The following is a 22,730-nucleotide window of genomic DNA, read 5'->3' as shown; positions in this document are numbered from 1 at the left end:
ATCTGTGGATACTGCTGAAAAACTGCGAATTTCCTTTGGGATGAATAAAGTATCTATCTATCTATCTATCTATCTATCTATCTATCTCTTTACCTCTCACATCCTATTCCAGGCTGTAGGTTGAAAAAACCGACTTCACAGTGACTGCAATCCCGTCCCGTCACGCGACTCAGGCACTGACAATCACCTGTCTCCGGATGGCATTCGTTTACCGGCCCGGAAGTCCCAGCAGGACTGCAACCGCAAGCTGGAGGATACAACAGAACCCCACAGTATGCCCGTTACATTAATTATTGAAGCAATAATGATATCAACTTGTCATTTGTGCCGATGTATCATTGCAGGTTGGCAGGGCGTTTCTTTAATCTTAATCACTGGATTTGATCCTCGGTACCCTGGGACAGGAGAATGAGCATCTCATGGATCTCACTCACACGTGGATTTGTTACAGGAGCTCAACCCTGAGCTTAAAAATAGAACTGCTGCAAAACTGTAATGAGGAAATCAGAGGATGAATACATCTCAGCTATTACTCCCCATCTCGCTCTGTCTGCACAGGTCTGTCTTTCTTTTCTTTCTGTCTTTCCTTCTTGTCATTGCTTGATCTGTTTCTCTTTTTTGCTTCTCCACTTTCTTTCTTTGACTTTCACCGCCTTTGGTGTTTTTGATACTCCACACATGGCTCTCCTCTTCCTGTCTGTTGTCTTCTCTCTGACGCACATTCGTTCACCTCCTTTTTAGCCCCTCCCTTCTTCTGTGACTCATCGTTACACCTGTCTTATTTTAACTCCTGCAGGCACCATAAATCGACTGGCCAGACTCAATGGAAAGCACTGTTTTTCCCTGTCATTTCTGTTACGTTTGCATGGTCAGAAGTCGAAGCCACGGCCGCCTAGACCTTCCAAGGAATTTGCGCCACGTGTTGCTCAGGTCATCACATCACTGCATCTGTTCTGAGGCTGCGATGGACCTGAAACTGACTTACCACTCTAAAGGAAGGAGTAAGAGTTCATTTGCAAAAACAGATAAAAGCCATTCTTAACCCTTTATAGGGCAAGTGACTATTTTTGGTATTTTCAGAAATTTTACATATCAGGCTCATCCCCTGTCTCAGTTAGTTCAATAATCATTTGGTCTTCACCCAGTCAATCAGCAAAGATCGCTCTACATCCCAGGTCACATGATTGTGGCATTTGACCAATCTCAATGGATTTGATTTTCTATTACAAAATGAAAATTTTAGAAAAATTTTATAGAAGTAATAAAGTCCTGTCATGTTCTCTAATAACAGTCTAGGGTTGTTTTTTTGAATTTCAAAGTATTTCAATGAGTGCCCTATAAAGGGTTAAAATGAATACACCTTTTTCACTGATACTGCTTGGAGTACACACACACATATACATACACACACACACAAAGCATGATTTAGGATAATAAACATTATGCCAGGCTAAATAAACATATAAAAAATAGAAATAAATATAAAGTAAATTTTAATAAAATTCAAAAAAGTTTAAAAAGGTTTAATAAATTCAAATGGAGATATCTGTTTTTGCAAATGAACTCTTAAGTTACATTTTGTGTCAGGTAATGAGGACTCGAGAAACCTTAGACTTCTCATTCGGCTGGGATGAAATCAGCCACATCTCACATCTTTCAAAAACAAAACACACCTAATCCCAGCCTGAGGGAGTGATATTTTAGCAAACTAATTGGCCAGCGCTCCAACCCATCACTCACGCTTGCACTTCTGTCCGGCCGTCTGGTTCAGGGCATCGCCATAGAAACCCCGCTGGCAGCGCTGACAGTGGTCGCCCTCCGTGTGTCCCAGGCATTTCAGACATCTTCCAGTCATGTGATCGCATATGCCCACCGCGTTGGGGTCCACATTACCGTTGCAGTCACATCTCACGCATGGCCGAATCGGCCCAGATTGCCCCAGGGGGTCACCATGGTAACCATCTTCACACATCTGACAGCGTTTCCCTGCAGGGGAGGGGGGGGTTGAACGAGGTAGAATAGGGTCGGAGGTCAAAATCATCTCACCTCCAAATCCATTACAGTGTAATTAACAACAGTTAAATCCGATACATCTCGAATCACGGGTAATTGCTCGCATGCTATTCACTTTCAACCTGAGTAGTCCAGTCATTTTATGAAAAAACCTAGGACAAATTGCAAGAGAAGCAAACTCAACTGATTTTGTATCCTCATTATGTCCTGAGTGAGGGGGAAAAAAGTCCCAAGAAATCCTATAGGTGGAGAGTTTTGAAAATCACCTATTTATCACCACATATTACCAAAAAACACTGTTTTTAACACATGGGAAAGGGGTTCAAAATTTTACTTTCAGATATCACTATAAAAATTCACAAGTTGATTACACACACAAAGACAAGAAAAAAAGTCAATTACAAGTTCTTTGAATTATTCTGTTTACACATACATATCACACATCATCTGATTTGATATGCGCTAATAAGGAACATAAGGAATAAAGAAGAGACAGAAGAGACATTTAAACAGTGAATTAAAAGGTTACTATATATACAGTAACCTTTTAATTCACTGTTATATAGTAACCTTTTAATTCAAGGTTACTATATATATAGTAACCTTGTAATTCACTGTCTCTTCTGGCATTTATTCCTCATATTCCTTATTAGCGCATATCAAATCAGATAATGTGTGATATGCATGTGTAAACAGAATAATTCAAAGAACCTGTAATTGACTTTTTTTCTTGTCTTTGTGTGTGTAATCAATTTGTGAATTTTTATAGTGATATCTGAAAGTAAAATTTTGAACCCCTTTCCCCTGTGTGTTAAAAACAGTGTTTTTTGGTAATATGTGGTGATAAATAGGTGATTTTCAAAACTTTACACCAATAGGATTTCTTGGGACTTTTTTTTCCCTCACTCAGGACATAATGAGGATACAAAATCAGTTGAGTTTGCTTCTCTTGCAATTTGTCCTAGGTTGACCCCAATTTTGGCCTAAAATTACTGGACTAGAGTGGGGTTCACTCAGTAAAGTCACAGTCTTTGTAGCATTGTAGTATATCTTGTGGAAATGTTCTTGCAGTTTAACAGGGCGGCTCTTTGTTTATTTTCATTCTGTTCAATCTATACATGCTGTGAAAGGACATTTGAAATTGCAGATAATTCATCTCACCAGTCTGTCCCGTGGGGCAGTTCGTGCAGACCACCTCCCCTGTCTCTGCAATTTGGACACAGCTGGTCCGATCCGGGCAAGGGCAAGGTCGGCAGTCACCAGGTGTGCCAATCAAAGCATTACCATAGTAACCATCCAGGCAGTGCTCGCACGTCATCCCGGCGGTGAAGTGTGAACATTCGCAAACACCTGAAGTAAAGAGACAAAGGGACAATTGCACACACTCGCTGCTTACACACACCTTTGCAGTGCAGTGTTTTTCTCATCTAGATTTGACACACCATTATAGACTGAGCGGGGTGATGTTTTCCCAGTCACCAGCAGAGTGCGCTGTGTCTCCGGCCATAATCACACAAACTCAACAAATACACAGACACAACCCTATTTATTAAAAAAAAAAAAATCCCCACAGCCCACCATGGAGAGCAGAAGACAACTAAATTCACCCCGACTATAATTGCTTTGGGAAATATAAGAGCCAAATCCAGTCTGAAAGACCTTCAAGAAGTAAAGCAATCCCCCCCCCCCAACTCCCCACCAAGCGAGAGAGATTACCATTTTTATGATGTCCTAAGAACAAACTGTTGTTTCAATAGCCTTGGAAAAAATGACTGTCAGTGATAAATCACTTTAAAGATTATTTTCACATACTTGTTGATTTCCACATTTTATCGACATACACTCAGTCCCTTATGAATTCTGTGCACTTCAGTGGTCTCCTCTTTATGCCAAACCTCAAATCCAGCGTCCGGCAGTAAATGTTTAATCATATGGACTGGAGGCCAAAGCATGGAAAGCAGAGAGGGTGTCCAAACGACTGAAAAAACCCTACCTGTTGTTGTTCCGCAATGATCTGAAGTGGTTCTAAGGTCCTAGATTCAGATGAGATGCATCCTTTCCGCCTCATTTGCAAAACTTGCACAACACCCACTTCCACACATAAATTATGGGAAACCAGCGAAACTTAATGTACCATTGCAATTTTGTGAGTGACTGACTGAAGCTCAAATAGACCAAATAAAATGAGTATTCAATGTCGAAATCCATACCTTCCTGGCAAAGTCCAAAAAAGTCTGCTAAAAAGTGAATATCCCCTTTGTTGCTAATGCATGCCTGATGTTTACCAAAGTTACCTCACTAAGCAATTAGGCAGACATTGCTTCAATTTTAAGTGATGTTTACAGCGTGTTAAAATGTGATAAAAAATAATACCCAGTTTTGCGCTGAATATATAATTACAAGAAGATACTGTTGCAAAATTAGACGATGATATTAACCCTTGCTGCTGTGCTTCTTTCAAAGACTACAGCGTGATCCGGGGAGGAGCTCTCAGCTGGGCATCATTAAATCAATTAGCTCATGCCACTTAATGCTGGCGGCACAGAGACTCTTACCTCAGCTATGGGGTCACTGAAAACCAGTGTTTTCCAAAGTGAGATAAAGCACTGTTAACATCAGACCCCTGAGTCAAGTGCAGGAGATAGAAGGCTAAACTGATCCTATGGCCATCAGGGGGAATAATTATCCTGTTGCCCGGTGAAGTGGAGACAAATGGGTAAAAATCATTAGTTCTTTTGGTGAGGTGAGGTGAATAATACGCGACTTCCAAGCATGTAATACCATTTATTTAAATAGGCCTACTTAGTAATAATGATTGTTCGCGGCATAAAGGAGTGAGTCTTTCTTGGATTCCACAAAGCATTACAGTGACACTGATGGCGTGCGGTGTTAATCCCCAATGAGCCGTAGTAAATTTAATGGTAGGAGGAATGTGCTGACTTTACTGACTGTGAAGATGACTGAGCATGATATGAGACACAAGAGCCACCGAGGGCCTCCCAGAAACCATTATCATTCCGCGGGCTCCTCTGAAAAGCTAACAGCATGCATCAGAAACTCAAACTGCAGATGAGTGACAGGTCCGCCATTCACATGATATCCATCATCATCATCTTAATCGTGATTACTTCATAACATCCCCGCAGAATCATTTTTTTTTTTTTTATCAATGAATCATTAACCGTTCATTCGGTGTAAATGAACTGGGTTTCTGCCGAGTGTCCCTGCGGAGCGGCGCGCTACTGAAATCCATGATTATTTGACAAATCCACACAATCCAGCCTCGCTGCTCCAGCTCTCCTCTTATTCCTCCCCTCTCTGCGCCGCGGTATTATGCTTCAATGCTCTGCTCTCCACCTGAACTTTGCTCGTCTGCTCTCTGACGGCGCGGCGATATTTCTGTATGGGGAACACGCAGCCCGGACTTTCCGAGGAGGAGCACTTCATCATAAACACATCGCACCTCCATCGCTCGCACCACCTGCACCTCATCCCTCCATCCCTCCGCTCCACCCTGCATTGTACCCGCTCTCGCCCAAAACACACAGGCATTCAGGCCTAATGCACTCCATTGACGAAGCCACTCATGTAGCACAGGGATACATCGCTGCATCATAGCCAGAGGAGCGCAGACAGGCCCTACAGACCGCATTCATTACTGAAATAAACACCACTGGCCTTGTTTTTCCATTTTTTTGCACATGCTCTCTTTTTATATTCCTCTCTTTATTTAATTTCCCCTTCAAACAAACGAGTGTGGGCAACTACAAACAACAATAACCAATAGCGTAAAGGCCAGATGGGGATACAAACGGAAAGAATGTTGGCAGCGAAATTAAGTTTTAATAATGTTGTTGTTTGTGAGAAGATCAGAGCAGGCCTGTCCTTTTTTTATTCCATTCTCATCCTAAAAAATCTCCAAATTTGTTTGCTGACTAAACGGAGCCTCCAAACATTGTTTCATGTTATTCTCTTAGCATCTCGGGAGGTCCGTCGGAAAGGAAGGGATGCCCGTGCGCGCGCCCCTAAATGCATAACGCGCTGCACATTTTTGAAACTAAAACATAACGGCTTCAGAGTACGATTCGGACGCCTGTGTTATGAATAACTTCATTTTGAGCAGTTTCTACTTTGTAATGTTATTCATGAATAAAACTTCACTTAGTTTTCCCCTTCTTTGCTGCATCATATAAGCAGAAATTGCAAAAATAAATTTAATGTCATGAATATGAACTTATCAAGGCTTCCATATTTCCCAGAAGGGTTTGTCTCCTTAGCCTACTGAAACACTAAAAAGCTTCAGGCCAAGGAAAACTATTTACAAATGCATGTGAGAACCCAGTCTTAGAGAAGGAGAGAGAGAGAGAGAGAGAGGGAGAGAGCGAGAGAGAGAGAGAGAGAGAGAGAGAGAGAGAAGAAATGTATTTTGGGGGCCTGAGGTCTTGGGTAGAAATTGGGGGGAGTTCTCCTGCATCTATATGCTGCAGGGCTGTTTGATGCTAATGCTGCTCTCTAATTTAACAGAAGTGTTGCTAGTGCCTGCAGCAGATGTGCCCTGTCAGTGGGGTCTGGATGAGTGGACTGCTGCTGTGAAACAAGAAGATGCTGAAGGAATGCTGAAGGAATTCAGTTCCCAGCCCTCCTGCCACATACACTCGACGCAATACGGACGACTTGGGAAATATTTTTTGTCACACTTCAACTGTGAAAAATAAATATTTCAATTTCTGTTTTGTGTGAAGAGGCTGTCAGCTAAACTGTTATGGCCAAATTTGCAGCAAAGCCCGGAATAGCAGCGGGGGTAATTCTAATGCTTCATACACAATTCATTCAGTAGTTCCGTGGGCTCTGCCAGAAATCATTGAAATCAATGGCATACCTCCATAACCCATAACAGACCCATCCCATTTTGAAAGACAGCAACAAGCTAGTGGTAGATATCCTCAAAACATCTCAAAGCTTGTGTTGGCAGTGGACCACCACAATCTGTTGTTTTCAACTGAATGATGACATCATTGAAGAAAATGAATCATTTTCAGTCTTGTTTAATACATAATAACACAATATGTATCTGACATTTCATGCAAGACATTTTCACTGATAATCTGTAATATACATATGATGTTGTGGTGGTTAATGTAAATCACCAGCTGTTATAAGCCACACAAAATGAGATCTGGAGTTTGTAAGGGTGGGCTCCTGCTTTAGCTCGAGGACAGCAGCGAGGGTGCAAGCCACCGCAGAGGTTTGGTTACAGTTGTCAAGCGCTGGAGTTCCAAAGGTACCTTCACCATGATGGGAACCAGTTCACTCTGCTCCCTCAGAAAGGCTGGCGTCTGTTAAGATCAAGGTGCAAACTACAGGGAGGCCAAGGAAAGCTCACTCCCCTTAATTAGACATGAGCTCCCCTGAAAGCTGACGAGAAATTTTAGGGGGCGTTTAAAATAGAAATTGACAGTGAGCTTTTTGCCACTGTTTTTATGTGCATGTCAATTCATTCTATTCTTAGGCATTCTTAGAGTAAAATAAAAAATCCCGGTTATTACTCTTACTAACTATAGCATGACATAGGCTACTGCACTGGTATATAATAGTGCTCAGTTTAAGTTGGTCATACTGTATTATATTGCATCATACTTATTTATGGCAGTATTATTTAAACAAACTCCCCCAAAAGACATGGAATAGTTTGCAAACTGATCAAAATATACTGCGCAGTGTGGGCCATTGGGCGGCAAGATGGCAGATTCAGATTCAGATGGTTCAGATTAATGAATGAAGTGTGTGCAAGGCATTATAGCAAAGCCTGTTGGTCACATTGTCTCACATGCCAAATTACTGCATCAAATACACATGTGTTATAGAGGCTCTCAATAAACCATTTAGGATCTGGGTGTACGTTGCTGGATTTTTTTTTAAATTATTTTTTTATATGTCCTCATTAAGCTTTGGCCTCATGAAGCCCAATGAAATGTCAAGTCACTCATTAGATGCAATACGCTGTGTTGAGTAATTTGATTGTTTTTGGATGCCTACCTCTGCATTCCAGTCAATAATAAAAGGATGATTCTTGGATCTTCTAAGAATTATGGACAATATTTCTATGTAGACCACCATCCTCAAAAACAGACACACATGCGTTCACGCACACATGCACAAGGACACATGTACACACATCCACACACACACACAAATCAGATGCCCCCAGTTCTGTGGCCAATTTACCTGTGCCTGTCATGCAAATGAGGTCAGCTCAATTTCACAATTTGCTTCCTAGGTCTGCAAATTGCACTTGTGACATGGCATGAGATGGAAACCAAAAGAGGGGATAATGATTTTTTTTTTTCTGTTTTGTTCTTCTTTTTTTCTAATAACCCTGTCAAAATTAAATGGCCATGATAAACAAATGTAAATTTGCCCTCGCCCTGTAAATTTAATACCATGCCCTGAGAAGTCAATCATTATTTCTGTCATTTTGATCCCTCTCTTCCTCAATCACCTGTCTCATTACTCAGTGTGTCTCATTGTGCCACACAATACCATGCAATCAGCACACAGCACACAATGGGCTAATTTGGTACAAAATTAGACGTTCAGATTGTTTTCTCTGACGTAAAGAATGATGACAGAGTGAAGGGTAAATTATTGTTTTCTATCAAACTAAGGGAACCAATTGATTAATTTCCTCCTCTCCTTATCAGTGACACACCTCAAATCCCATAGTAAAAGAGCATCAAGTGTTCATCCCAGTTCTTTCATTATTCTCATTCATAAAATGCCTTTGTTCCTGGTTATCTCACAGTTTGATGTGGTTGAAGGCGTCTGTGCAGGAGAAAAGCTTTGGCCAATCTGCGAGTGTCTCTAAATACACACTGTGGGAGTGATAGGAGCAGGATTTGCACGACGATGTCACTACGATGAATAATTTACCCAATGTATAGACTCCAAGGCAAATCACGTTTAATTTGTGATTTATGTTGCATCTGTCTTGCATGTATTTGATGTTTTTGATGTTATTGATGTGTTTGAAATTGTTCATATTTCTATTTTTTATATATTCCTTGTTTATAGTGTTTATATTGCTTGCTGCTATTTATCATCTGTTTATACTGTAAATTTCTTTCTAAAGTTACACATTGCCTACATCTATGCACATTGTATACATCTATGCACACGGTTTTTTGCACATTGTGTACTTAGATCTCTAGTGTCATATTTTATTCTTTTTTTTTAAATTTATTTAATCTTCTAATCTGTGGATACTGCTGAAAACTGTGAATTTCCTTCGGGATGAATAAAGTATCTATCTATCTATCTATCTATCTATCTTATGTCAGCGGTTTCACCTAACATATTTGGCTGACACCTCTGTCAATTAAGGAGTAATACAGAAGATGATTCTGTAAGTCCTACTGCTATGGAGTAAGACTGGATGCACTGCAGCACAGTTACATTCACAAGTACCTGGGTGAGCCATGTGTTTCTGCTTTTAGCCCAGAATAAATAAGGTCTCTCTGTTCTTTCTTCTGTTTCATAACAGCATATGCTTGTTGCTCACTTTGACATTTGTGTGGGGCCAAATTTTTGAATAATTCACAGTGGTTTTGCATAGCTAAATGTCACGCCCACTGCAGTCTGGTGGAGGAGGTTAGGAAACGGAAGCTTTGTGGTCTTGGTCTGTGAAGGGGAACCAAACACCAGGGGCTCCTGCAGCGAAATACATTGAAGTCAACCTAATAAAGGCCATCACCCAGAGTACCTGTCTCTTTGCATCAATTAGAGTACAAATGAGGAAATGACCAAAAGTGCTGCTCATTGCAATACTCATTAGGATGCTAGCTTAAAATGGGGGATATTGTGAGTCACTGGTTGCCAACAAAGGGCCGCCTTAGAATGAGACAGAGAAAGCCAGGGCACGCGTTTCCCAAATGCCTGTTTAAATGCCATCCTCAGCTTTCTAAGGTCATTAGTTAGAAAATCTATGGGAGAAAGTTGAGGCAGACATACTGATAGAGAATGAAGCTGGCTCTAGCACTGGCTTATTCAGCTCTCTAATCTCTCTGGTGGGCCATATTTATCGCAGGCTAAGCCCTGAGATGCCTGGCCTATATCAGTGTGAAGGGATATGAGGAGAGACAGTGGGAAAAAAAAAACAGAGTGGAAAAGACAGATGTAGTCGGTTGGAATGAGTCTTAATTTCCCTTGCTGATCTCAGTCAACATGCTTTCTCGTCTCGTCACAATCAGTACATTTACTTTGGATACCCAAACAAACAAAAACACCAACAATAACACATACAGCATGCGCACTCTGTCAGAATGCCTCACTTGGCAGTTGAGCTGTCAGATATCTCCAATTTGAACGGGGTTTGAGCCATTAAGAGGGACAGTTTCAGCCTTGATGGAATTAGTTTGGACACGGAGAGCTTTACACAACCAATCCAGTGCAGTGCCAAAATGAACAGCATGCTACATTTCCGAGAGATAAAACAACACAGAGGGTATTTCCACTGCCTGAAAACAGCAGTCTCCCAAAACAAATTAAATATTCCACCTAATTGACCTCCAGAAAAATGACAAAACCAAAACTGGCAAAAAGGTATTATATCTTTCAACAGCCTGAAAGAAAAACTGCAGTGAATAAAAAAAGGCTCTTATTCAGTTTCCGAAATCATTTTGCACGGACCTTTTTATGGATCACATCATGGACTGTAAAGAACAGTAGGAAAAGTGATCATCACATTACCCACCAGTCATTAGGAGACTTTGTTCACAGTTATCACCATGTTGTCCATTTTTAGAGCCAGAGCATCCACAATGAGGCAAAGGGTGGGGCAAATGGTGGAGTGATACTTAGGCTGCAACCAAGGCATTGAGGTCCCATTGACTTGCATGGAGGTGAGAGGCGTTTCGAGCTGCTCTGGTGCCAGCCACTAGCCCTCCCATTATGTTTGGGGTCAATTTGACCCCAGCCAATGTTTAACGTCTCTAAATAAATGATTAACATCATTTTTTTATTTTTTTTTTGCTTCACATTTAATGAGTGTTCCTAATGTAATGGGTACTACCAGTTAAGATGAAACTGACATGATGATATGTTTTCAATGTCCTGTACACACTTTGTAACACATTGGTTATAAATAACAAAAATCGCTACTTAGAAATAATATAAAGCCATTAAAACACCAAAAATTAATATTTCTTTACAATTTTAGATCAATCAGTGAGATTTTATGGTGATTTGAATATTTTTCCATTGTCGCGTAATAGGAATACTGGATGTATAAGTGGGGGTGGGGGGTGGGGGGGGTGGGGTATGTTTTATTTAAAGGGCTATTTAGGTAATCAACAAAGAAATATAAAGTACTTGACACATAAACTTTGATAACAATTTTAGTTATAATAATTTTGTGGAAGTTTAAACTGCAGGGGTCAAATTGACCCCAAACATAAAAGATGTTCAAAAATGTGAACATAACAGGAGGGCTAGATGCTGTTAGAGGAATGAACTCCATCCCCACTTCCACAGTAGCTTCAAGATTTGCCCGTGGTTTTAGCCACTTGGATCAGCGGCACCAATGGTTATTGGGCTTTGGCTGTCCACTGTGTGGTGCCATAATGTACGTTAAAGAAACAAATGATTTAAGAGGAAGATATTCTTGATCTAATTAGTTTTCAAAGGATGCCAGGTGGATGTTGAGTCATCCTTGTTCAATCATAGATGGCATTTTACTCTGCAGATGACTACAGTGACGTAAGTGTGGTTCACCAGAATAGACTGCTCTGGTCTGTTAGGGCCCCAGGGTAACACAGGCTCTGAAACAGCACCCAAATATTCTATATACAGCAGACTGCAGTGTTGGTAGCATCATGTGTTTCATTTGTTTAGGTGATTAATGAGCACTCCCCTACAGTGTGGGCTGCTGAGAAAATGAAGTGTCTCCATTTATTTATCTATATATTAGAATCATCTCTCTCCTTGCTTGCCACCCTCCCTTGAGCTTATAAATTATGGGCTCTTCCCAATTTTATGGATGGCATGTATCCAATTAACACACGGAGGCTTGGAACAGTGCTCACACAAAGTGCGCATATACTGGATACATGTACAAAATACACAAGCACAATGAAATTAAAGTATGCCCAGAATGGTGGAAACACACGCGCGCGCGCACACACACACACACACACAGACAGAAACAAACACACTCAAAGACGACGGGTATGGTTTTGTGTATCTGAAGGACATATGCTTGACTTCATTAGCCCTGCAGCTCCAGCACTCTGCAGAAATCACCATTTGCTCGTTCCACCACAAATATTAACATTTCCAATCTGTTGTGTTGTGCCACAGCAAATAGAAACGACACGACTCAGAGAGTGTTAATAAATCATGATTATGAAGCACCATTGGCTACAGCTTCCCTCGGCAGCCAGTGAATAAACTCCATCCCCATTCTGTCTGTGGGCACACCCTGCACCATGATACAAGTCGTTAGGTAATTATACAGCAATTAAGATTCTGATAGGAGGAACAGCAGGTTGGCCCGCCTTTGTGGTGACAAATGATGAAGAGGGTGTCTCTAATTGACTTTCTTTGATGGTTCCCCTTGACCTTAGCCTCCGGTGAGGATTTGTAGATCAGTTGTTTTGTGTTATAGAAAGGCCACTAAGCCCTCAGAAGTTGACGTGACATCACTGTCCATTCGGAATAGAAATGTTAATATTAACTGGCTTTCTCTCCTCATATTCCACTGATGCAATTTAACCCACGGGCTTTGTGCACAAGGACACAATGCGCAAGAGATTTCAAGCCATGAAACACAAGAAAGCTCCATATTCAACTTGCATTCAACTCTTTCATCACTATAGGCTCAGATGGCACTCAGACCATGAAAAAAGAAAGAAAAGAAGGGTGCACTTTGCATATGATTCAACTGACAAGCATGAAGTCTGTCGGCTGAGTCTACATGGTCCTCATCATCAGTCTGACTATGGTAAATGATGTGCTTATTCCACCTTCTTTAGTCTAAAGGGTCCTCACTTCAATCAGCCCTCGGCTTATAGTGCAGTTGTACATCATTTCTAACATGCTGAAAGGGATACGTGTGTGCGTGTGCATGTGCGTTTGCATGTGTGTGTGTGTGTGTGCGTGTGTGTGTGTGAGCTACTAATAACACAATGTGTCTGTGGGGATGGCTAACTCTATTTACAAACCTTAGGAGGCACTAAGATGTGCTAAATGGAGCCGTGCTCAACCTGCTGAGTGAAAACCAAATCCACTTTGATGTTAAACAGGTTCATTAATAAATGATGGAGTTTCCTTTCCAACCACTCTGCAGATTTGCGTAGAGAACTAGAACCTGGCCAACTAACTCTACTCTCTTTCTCCTAACTTTTTTTCAACAAACAGTGTTAAACTCAGTGTTTTCTTTAATACATTTCTCTCTACTTCATCCTCACTTCTGTTCTCTAAATTATTAGTTTCTGTACCTACAAGGAGAGACAAACGGCGACATAATGGCTGACTGGTTACGATTTTAAATCCTGTTCTGCTCAAATGCATTTACGAATTACACACCTCGTGAAAGTAATGTTTATTGAATCTTACATTAATGGAAAGAGGACAAGTATTAAAGAGCAAGAAATAGAGGAAGCAAAGACTTATAGGTGCAGAGGAGATAAGACTGCAGAGAGGGGTTGGCACAGGGGGGAGCTGAGGATATTAAAAACACGGCCAAGGTGAATGAGCAGAACAAGAGTGAGCTGAGCTTAATGGGGGGAAGGAGGAAGCAAAAGAGAGCCAGAGATAATCTGAGGTTGATGGGGAAACAAGCACCTCTAAGAAACAGAAAGAGGCAGACGGAGAGATAGAAAGCAGAGGAAGTGTGAGACAGAAAGAGAGAAACAAGGAGAGAAATCCATATTGAGAAGAGGCAGAAGAGACGCAGGAAATCTGCAAGCAAATTAGACGTCATTAGCCAAGAGGCGGCTAATAAGCCTAATTAGGGGGGCGGCAGGCAGGCAAGCAGTGATACCAGCCCTGCTTCCGGATCTCACTCACTCACGCACACACACACACACACACACACACACACACAAAGCTTAAGGCATCTCCTAACTAGGTCAGATCTCTGTCTGAGACTTAAGTGTGAGGGTAGGAGTGAGAGATCGAGAGGAGCGAGGAGGAAAAAGAGGAAGGATAAAAGATGGAGGCTGGGAACTTGGATGGGATAGTTGTCTGCTTTTGGTGAGATGAAGTGAGCCCTTAAAAACTGTGAATGAGATCGTCTGAGAGAGAGATTAAGAGAGAAAGAGAGGGTGGGGAACACAGGCGTAAACACACAAAAACACACACATTTGTGGTCACACAAACGCGTGCGCCGCATGCACACACGCGTTTAAATAGTTCATTTCAAAGTGTGCATCACATTGCCAGATTAACCACTGTGGAAAGTCTCTGATTTGTTCACGAACCCGCCAATTTCCCTTTTACGTTTTCACCCTAATGCACAGAATTATCAATTTCAATCAGTAACAAGTTCTGTAATCAGTTTCCAAATTGAAATAATTTAGCAGTATTGTTTTCTCATGGGTTAAATGCAAATTAAGCTCGTCATAATCGGTGAAAAGTTTCTAAAAGTCAACTCATACAAGCCATGTTGTACATCAACTAAATACAAAGCATAATGATTCATAATGAGGTCCAAATTACTTAACTTTTTCAATATGAACATATTTTGTGGACAAGCATACAAGCATTTTGCAGCACAGAATTCACTTTTGCACCAAAATGCTGCTTGATCCAACAGGCACACCCATGGCCAAAATGACCCTGCATGCCTAAAGGCCTCAGTGTGCCGTGTTCACATTTGCAAATGGCTGCAGATACACCATGTTTTTCTGGTGGTTGAGTTTGAGGGCGAAATAAATTCAAGAATTTTGAAAACTGTGGTCCTTGAATGCATTATGTGTCAAAGCAATGAAAAATCATCCAGTTTGGTCGATACAGTGCGGTGTTTTGCTCTATGAGGAGTTTTGAAAAAAAAAAAAAAAAAAAAGGACTTATTCAATTGAGAAATGCTTGTAACTGGCTGTAATTCTTGACAGCTAACATTATTTATTTACTTATTTACTTGAAACGGGGCACTCACACTGAAATTATGTCTGAAGTAATGATTTGATAAGCGGTTTGGCATATCTTACAAGGAGTCCCATGAGAGATTTCACCAGCAACATGTGTCCAAAAACTGAATGTGCCTTGAATTCACTTAGCTTTTTTTTTTTTTTTTTTTAATGTTTTTCACCACCACAACTTAAAAGCCTGCTAAGTTTTTTTTTTTGGGCACGAAGTTGAGTGTGATTGTCGATTATTTCATGTCCTGCTGCCATGGTAACTGCGTGCGGGACATCATGTTGTCACAGTATAATCTGTCCGTCTGTCAGTGCCAACACATTTTCCTGACCACAACTGCCCAAGAGCAATACATGATAGAAACCCCAAACGCAGCCCTACTGAGGAGCCGAGCCGAGTGAACTTCAGAGCAACGTGCTGCATTAATTTGCATAAAATGCAGAAAGTGATTTTCTTGCTATTACTCCTTACTATTGCTATTACTCCCTAGTAATAGCATGCTGACAGAGAGATAGTCACTAAAATGTATTGATTGATTATTACTTAACCACCTTGTCAGCAAAATGGTTATGTTTCATATCCCATACAAAAAAATGTACGTGAAAATACACATTGAGCACATTATTGTTTTCATATGTTGAACAGGAAATGTCTCATTCTTGCAAAAACAGCCCAGACTTGGAAACTGATTTACCATTTGAACACTGTCTGTACATATGCATGCAAATGTAACTTTTTTTTCATGCAGCAATACATACACTCCGAGCTCCAGCCTATGCTCTGTTACATTGCAGCTTCCTCTGATCAGATGAGTCAGCATGATCACTTCATAGTGCTCAGAGCATAGCACTGAGTTAATGAAATAATCTTATTTTGACATGTTGATATTAAATTTTAATGGAAACATTGCTCCACTGGAATAGGGCAAATGTCCAGGGTTTTGACTCTAAACGGCACATGAGCTCTTCAAATTGTGTAACATTTATATAAAAGGCTGCATATGCGAAGAGCTATAATGCTCAGATGGAAAACATATATCATTTGGGTAACACTTTCTATGAAGGTCTATTGTATAATGCATTATGAGCGCATTCATAAGGCATTATAATGCATTTATAATGCGTTATAAAACATGTTATAAATGTTCATAATCGTGTATGACAACTTATAACAAGGTTTATAAATGATTATAAGTGGTGGATATAATGTGTTATAAGCTCATCATTCATAATGTTTTATACCTTCATGGCAAAGTGACAACAGTGTTTTATGGAAGAATCTGAAGTCCTGGGTGGTATACCATGTTATAACTACCAGTTATAAAAATAAATTAATTAATTGTATTATAGTATTATAGTATCATATAATTGCTAATAACCTTACACAATGCTGTCACTTTACTTAGAGCTCACAAAGTCATCCTCTAACACATTATTGATGTTTATAAGGTATTATTCCATTTCAGAATTTGAGCATTTATTATTTCTTATGATGTGTTACAGCAGTTCATATTATTTTTATAACTGGTAGTTATAACATGGTATACCACCCAGGACTTCAGATTCTTCCATAAAACACTGTTGTCACTTTGCCATGAAGGTATAAAACATTATGAATGATGAGCTTATAACACATTATATCCACCACTTATAATCATTTATAAACCTTGTTATAAGTTGTCATACACGATTATGAACATTTATAACATGTTGTATAACGCATTATAAATGCATTATAATGCCTTATGAATGCGCTTATAATGGATTATACAATAGACCTTCATAGAAAGTGTTACCTCATGCTAACCTGTCTCTGGGTGGCAGGGTCCATGCTGGTGACAGTTGCAGGGCAGGCATGTGGAGAGGGGCCCTCTGCCTGGGACCTCCCTGGTGAATCCCGGGGCGCACTGCTCACAAAACCGGCCGACAAAACCTGGGGGACAGGAGCAGAATTCTACCCACGGTGCAGGAGGGCCATCAGCCGGAGCAGAGGAGGAGGAGGAAGCCGAGGCCAAGGTTACCCTCGCGAGCTGGGATGTGTCTGCAGGGAGAGGAAAAGAGGGGAGAGCACATTTTGTCAGTATCATAAAACTGACACGGTTGCAAGGGTGAGCAGTAAACTGATAATTGTTGCCTTGGAGACCTGTTGGGAGTGTCCGGGGCACCTGATTTTTTCTGGTTGAACGATATGCTTATGAGTGTGTAGGGGGGGCGGGAGAGGGGGGGACTGCTTCTTGTTAAAGTTTATTAGCATTTTCTGCAGTGCTGTCCCTCCTTCCCTGTCTCATTACAGGTGGCTGGCCAAGGTTTATACTCTCTCTCTCTCTCTCTCGCTTTCTCTCTCTCTTCCTCTGTCTGTCACACACACACACAGACAAACAAACACACACAAACAAACAAACAAACAGATTCACCCTCCCACACACCTGTACGTGCCACAGTTATTGCTCACTTGCACATGTGTGCATGCACCCGCCCACACACACACACACACACACACTTGTCACCCGGGGAATCTTTTGATATACCAAATGAATAAATCACTGCAGCAGAGCAACACGAGGAGACGAGAGGACAGGAAACTTGGTGGAGGTGCGGCAGAAGTGTGGTTCCTGTGGGAATGCCAGTTCCTTTTCCAGCCTCATGAATAGTGATGGGGGACAGACTGATGTGAACTGAATCCCTCTCACCCTTTACGCTCTAAACCAGGGAACATGAAGCTAACTTTACTCCTGGTCCAGCTGTATGTTTGCTCTGACTGACGACGAGGCTGGGAGAATGTCTACCGCACACAGACCTTGTACACACACACACACACACACACACACACACACACAGTAACCCGGTATTGATGCAAAGCGTGTAATAGAGCCACCGGTCCACCAGAGGAAAGTGTGTCATTGTGACATTGTGTGTGGCTGATGCTGAAAAAAAAAAAAAAAAGGGGCAAGTACCTCAAACCCACTGCGCCGTTTGGATTTTGCAGCCTTACGTTTATGCAAACTTAGGGACCCACATATCTGAGATACAAAGACAGACAGACAGAGGTAGGGATGGGCGATACCACACTTTTAGGATTCGATAAGATACCGATACTTTTTCTTGCATTTTCCTCGATACGGATACTGATACCGATACTGATACTGATAATTTCTTATTGGCAATTTTTTTTCATTCAAAATATTATTACATTTAAGACAAATTACATGACAAATACAGTGGTACATTTATACCATGTTTATTATGGTCAATACATAATAAAACAAAAATTAAAATAAATAACATAAATATGAATGAAATAAATTAAATATGAACAAAAATTTGCACATTTTCACTGTTATTGTTGTTTTCTTGCACTTTTCTTGTAAAAAAAAAAAAAAAAAAAAAAGAAAAAAAGACCGATCTGCCATTATTTTCTGTGTGTTCCTCCGGCTCCCGCATTCGAGCCCCTCTTGCTGGCTGTGCTGTCGGGCCGTCCTGTGACACGGACCAGCTCAATACGCCGCCAGGCACAGGGGTGTCTCGGCACATAGTAAGTGAAGGAAGCTATCTAAAACAGCTGAAAGTTATGCATGCACCCCCAGTTCTTATTTGTTAGTATCAATATTCGTTTAAGGAAATTGACGCCAAATGAGTAGTGTGTGAGTATCAATATATCGATACCACAGAATCGATACGCCCATCCCTAGACAGAGGGATGATACTACTACTACTACTACTACTACTAATAATAATAATAATACTAGGAAGAAAAAGGAGAAGAAGACAGACAAATTGTATTATAGCCTAATGAAATCCCAAGGTATATTACTTTGGTTAAAATACACAAAAATGCACACACCGTCAAGAATCAAAATATAAAAATGCAGTTTAACTACAATTAAAACGCATTAAAATGGACCAATGGAATAAAAAATACAACAATAATATGCATATAATTTGAATAGAGCACCAAGTTTCTGGAAAATAGTAAATAGCAACAGCAAGGCAGTACACTAAGGAAATACCAACAAGAAAAGAGAAGTCTTTTAATTAGATTTAAAGTCTGTAATAGATAGATAGATGGATGGATAGATAGATAGACACAATTATGGTAATAAGGAGACTGTGTGTGCAATATGCTCAGCATGTGAGAGGCTTTGTCGGATCAGACGTCAACTGAGTGTAAATGTATGAATGCATAATGAGGGCAAACTGAGCCAGGTGGAAAAACAGTGAGAGGGGAGAGAAAGCAAGAAGTAGAGGATAAGAGGGACCTTGACTTATAACAAGTCATGATCCAACCATTCCTTCAGTGGTGATGAAACACAGTTCATTTGCACCTCTGAGGGATCATCAGTACGCATGCCTATCCTCCTGCAAGGCTCGCCTTAGCCTCTGCCCTTTACTCTCCTCTACCTCCTGCATTCTATTACCTTACTCAATGGGGAGTGTGTGCAATTTAAAACAATTTCTCAGGCATTGAACTTTGTATTTGAATTAATTAAAAACCACTCATCTCAAGTCTCAGTGCAGCAGCGCTCTCCGTTAATTCGTTCTCCAAACAGTGTGTCAGACCAATCATGATTTCAGTTTCCCCGAATAGCTTTCGCTGCAGCCTCTCAGACCATAATCACTTGAGCTCACACCTACAGGTAACGGCACATCAAGCCACTCGTTTTTTCATAAACTTTCAAGGTTGTCTGTCCATTTTTGTGCTGCAGAAACCGAGCGACCGTTTTGCTGCGACTGCTGTCAAAGCCTGTAGTCAGCGATAGCCCAAACGCAATACTTTCATTCAAATAACACAGGCCCATTATGAAAAGTTTCCTTTGGTGCAGAGAAAAAGAGAAATTTAAAGAGCAAGGGAGAAAGCGAGCGAGCGTGAGAGTATAGCGGGGGGAAGGGGAGAGGACAGCTTTATGGGATTTTGATATTAACGTCTGCTGTGCAGCCTGCAGCGATAAGGCACTTCTAACACTGTTTCAGAACTAATTTGAGACCTAACACAAATCATTAGCAGACTTTCTCCCCTGTGATGTGCAAAGGAGGCAGTGTAAACTGTGTGCTTGAGCTGTTTGTGTGCCCATGTAGGTGGATGGCTGGATGGAAAGTGCATTACTGTGCCTCTGTCTCATTGCAGGCCGTTTTTGTACGTGTGCATGTACATGTGCAATTGTAAATCAGAATATGTGATTCAACGCCCGCGTCAGTAATTAAAGTAGTTTGGCAAGAGTGAGAAACTGGTTATTTTGACCAGCTGTTGTGTCTTCTTGGAGCTGTAATCTGCCATAATGCCTCTCAGATCCTGTCTCCATGTTACAATACAGACCAGCAGATAGAAGCAGAGGAAGGACGCGATAAAAATGAGAGGAGGATTTGAAGCACTAGTTAGTAACATCTGGGAATAAATGTCCTGTTTCTAGCGGAGCCAGATTTGGAACAGTTGGACTGAATACACGACGTGACGAGTTTCAGCAAATATGGCTAAACTTGAACACTGTATGCTGGTTTGTGATGAAAATATCTTTATAGTTTATGAAAATATGGAAGCTTTGGAATCTTTCTGTATCAGTGATATAGCTAGTGTGACCTGAAGATAGTGACGCAAATAGCAATAATACTATATAACCTGTAATAAGTGCTGTCATTAATGCATCAGTGCTCTCTCTCACTCACACACTCTCTCTCTCACACACACACACATTAACAATGGACTATGTTCATTAAGCATGGGTGATGCCGAGCAAGTGATGACTTTCTTCGGGCATCTCACAGTTCAGTGCATGCCAGTCAATAACAAAACCTACTGGGTACGTTTGTCAAACCTGACTGATCCGAGAATCCGTTTTTAATGAAACAATACTGAAACCTTTTAACAGGCTTTATTAGATCACAGATTTTTGCAAAAGAATAGCAAAAAAAGGGTTTTGTCTGTCACATTTATACCAGTGACTAGACACAAAATGGAAGGAGCAAAAAGGTAATTACAAATGACGCTACACAGGTGAGTCACGTCCAGGTGAGCGTCTCTTAGCAGCGTCGGCTTCTGAAGATTATCATTCAACAGTGTGAATCTCTGTGAGTTTTCAAAGCAACGTGAACATTAATCAGATTTGCATGAAAGCCAAATTTGCAAGTTTGCATCAGTCACAGAGACTGTTCACAAAAACACCAGACACAAAAATATTTCCTGTGTCAAATGGATCGGTCTGAAAAATTAATTCAAGAAGATAAACCCCATGGGGAAAGGTAACAGTGGTCACAACTTAAAAGTCACCAACAGGGACAGAGATAGACAGATGTGGCCTCAAATTTACCACGTCTTTTGTCCGAGGCCAGACTACAGTGACTGCAGAATCTGTACCTGTGAGCAATGGAAAAAAATAATCTGGTGACTCCCTAATATTCATATAGATTGACATTTGCAGAAAGCAAAAGGACGCCTTAATATCACATGATGGAATGTCTGCAGAAACCATGTGATGATCTTGGCTGAAGGATATGGCTCCATTTTAAGGGATCAAGTGCATCCTTGGGTATACACACTGTTCCCTCAAGTCGCTCCCATTTTCAAAGATTATGATGCTCTTATTCCCTCCGCCAAACAAAGTAAAGAGTGGCTTCACGGAAACCAGGATGAAAGCAAACATGTTCCATGACCCCCTCTATCACCAGTCCTGAAAATCAGTAAATATTTATAGGAACTTTTGAAGAACAGAGTGCAGAGCAGATTTCTATCTCCTAAATTACCTCAAAGAGCTAGAAGCTTTACTTCTTGAGGAACGGTCCGATATCCCACTGCACACAGCTCAGAATTACTGTGGTAGCCTTCAAAGGAGGACGGAAGCTGTTCTGAAGGCACAAGCTGGGCCTGCCGCTGCGAGGCGTATTTTGTTATTGCATCCACCTGCTCTAAATGTATATTGTTTACTAAATGATAGGCTGTAGTGCTTCACTGAGCATGCACAAGGGCAAGGGCAGGTTCCAGTGCACTGAGTTAGTGGCAAAAAGAGCAAAGCAAACAGGATTTCCATAGCGATCCTTTTAAGAGAAAGATACTGCAGCTAATCAGGCATCACCTAGGAAAAGGGATGATTACTGTGATAAACTGCTGTATTAAGCCCAAACACTAATGGAGTAAAAAAAAATGACGTAATGCAGCAATTTTCAAGTTAAATATGATCAAACATGCTTAATATGACAAGATATCATACATAATAGCATCTCGTCCATATGTGGCAGCTGCCAATAATAGATGACACAGAAGAGTATCTTTTGGTTATGAGTCTGTGCACATGTCCCAGGCTGCCAAATACTAAGACTATAACCACCTATAACTAAGGTCTGAAATGACATTGATGAAACACACACACACACACACACATATACACACACAGTCGTGTTTCCATGACTTCTGGGGACATTACATTGACTTACATTCATTTCCTGGAGATTTATCCTAACCTTAACCCTAACCACTACCTGCCTAACCCTAACCCTAACCCTAACCTTAACCCTAACCACTACCTGCCTAACCCTAACCCTAACCTAACCTTAACCTAACCCTAAAGTTATCTTAGCTTTAAATCAAGTCTTCACCCT

The 22,730-nt window shown here is 40.9% G+C and overlaps 1 protein-coding gene across 2 annotated transcripts in view; it reads right to left on the bottom strand.

Moving 5' to 3' along the window:
• Positions 1-22,730, bottom strand: part of lamc3 (laminin, gamma 3) — a 108,730-nt gene that overhangs the window by 13,652 nt on the left and 72,348 nt on the right. For both annotated transcript variants that reach the window (XM_030065993.1, XM_030065992.1), the window contains exons 12-15: positions 16,954-17,187; positions 3,175-3,363; positions 1,741-1,986; positions 94-247 (exon numbers count right to left, since the gene is read on the bottom strand). In XM_030065993.1, the coding sequence (XP_029921853.1) occupies positions 94-247; positions 1,741-1,986; positions 3,175-3,363; positions 16,954-17,187 (823 nt within the window). The remainder of the gene's footprint in view (positions 1-93; positions 248-1,740; positions 1,987-3,174; positions 3,364-16,953; positions 17,188-22,730) is intronic.

Source organism: Myripristis murdjan, chromosome 12 (genome assembly GCF_902150065.1).
Source record: "Myripristis murdjan chromosome 12, fMyrMur1.1, whole genome shotgun sequence".
Classification (NCBI taxonomy): Eukaryota; Metazoa; Chordata; class Actinopteri; order Holocentriformes; family Holocentridae; genus Myripristis; species Myripristis murdjan.
This window is presented reverse-complemented; position numbering and strand designations above follow the sequence as displayed.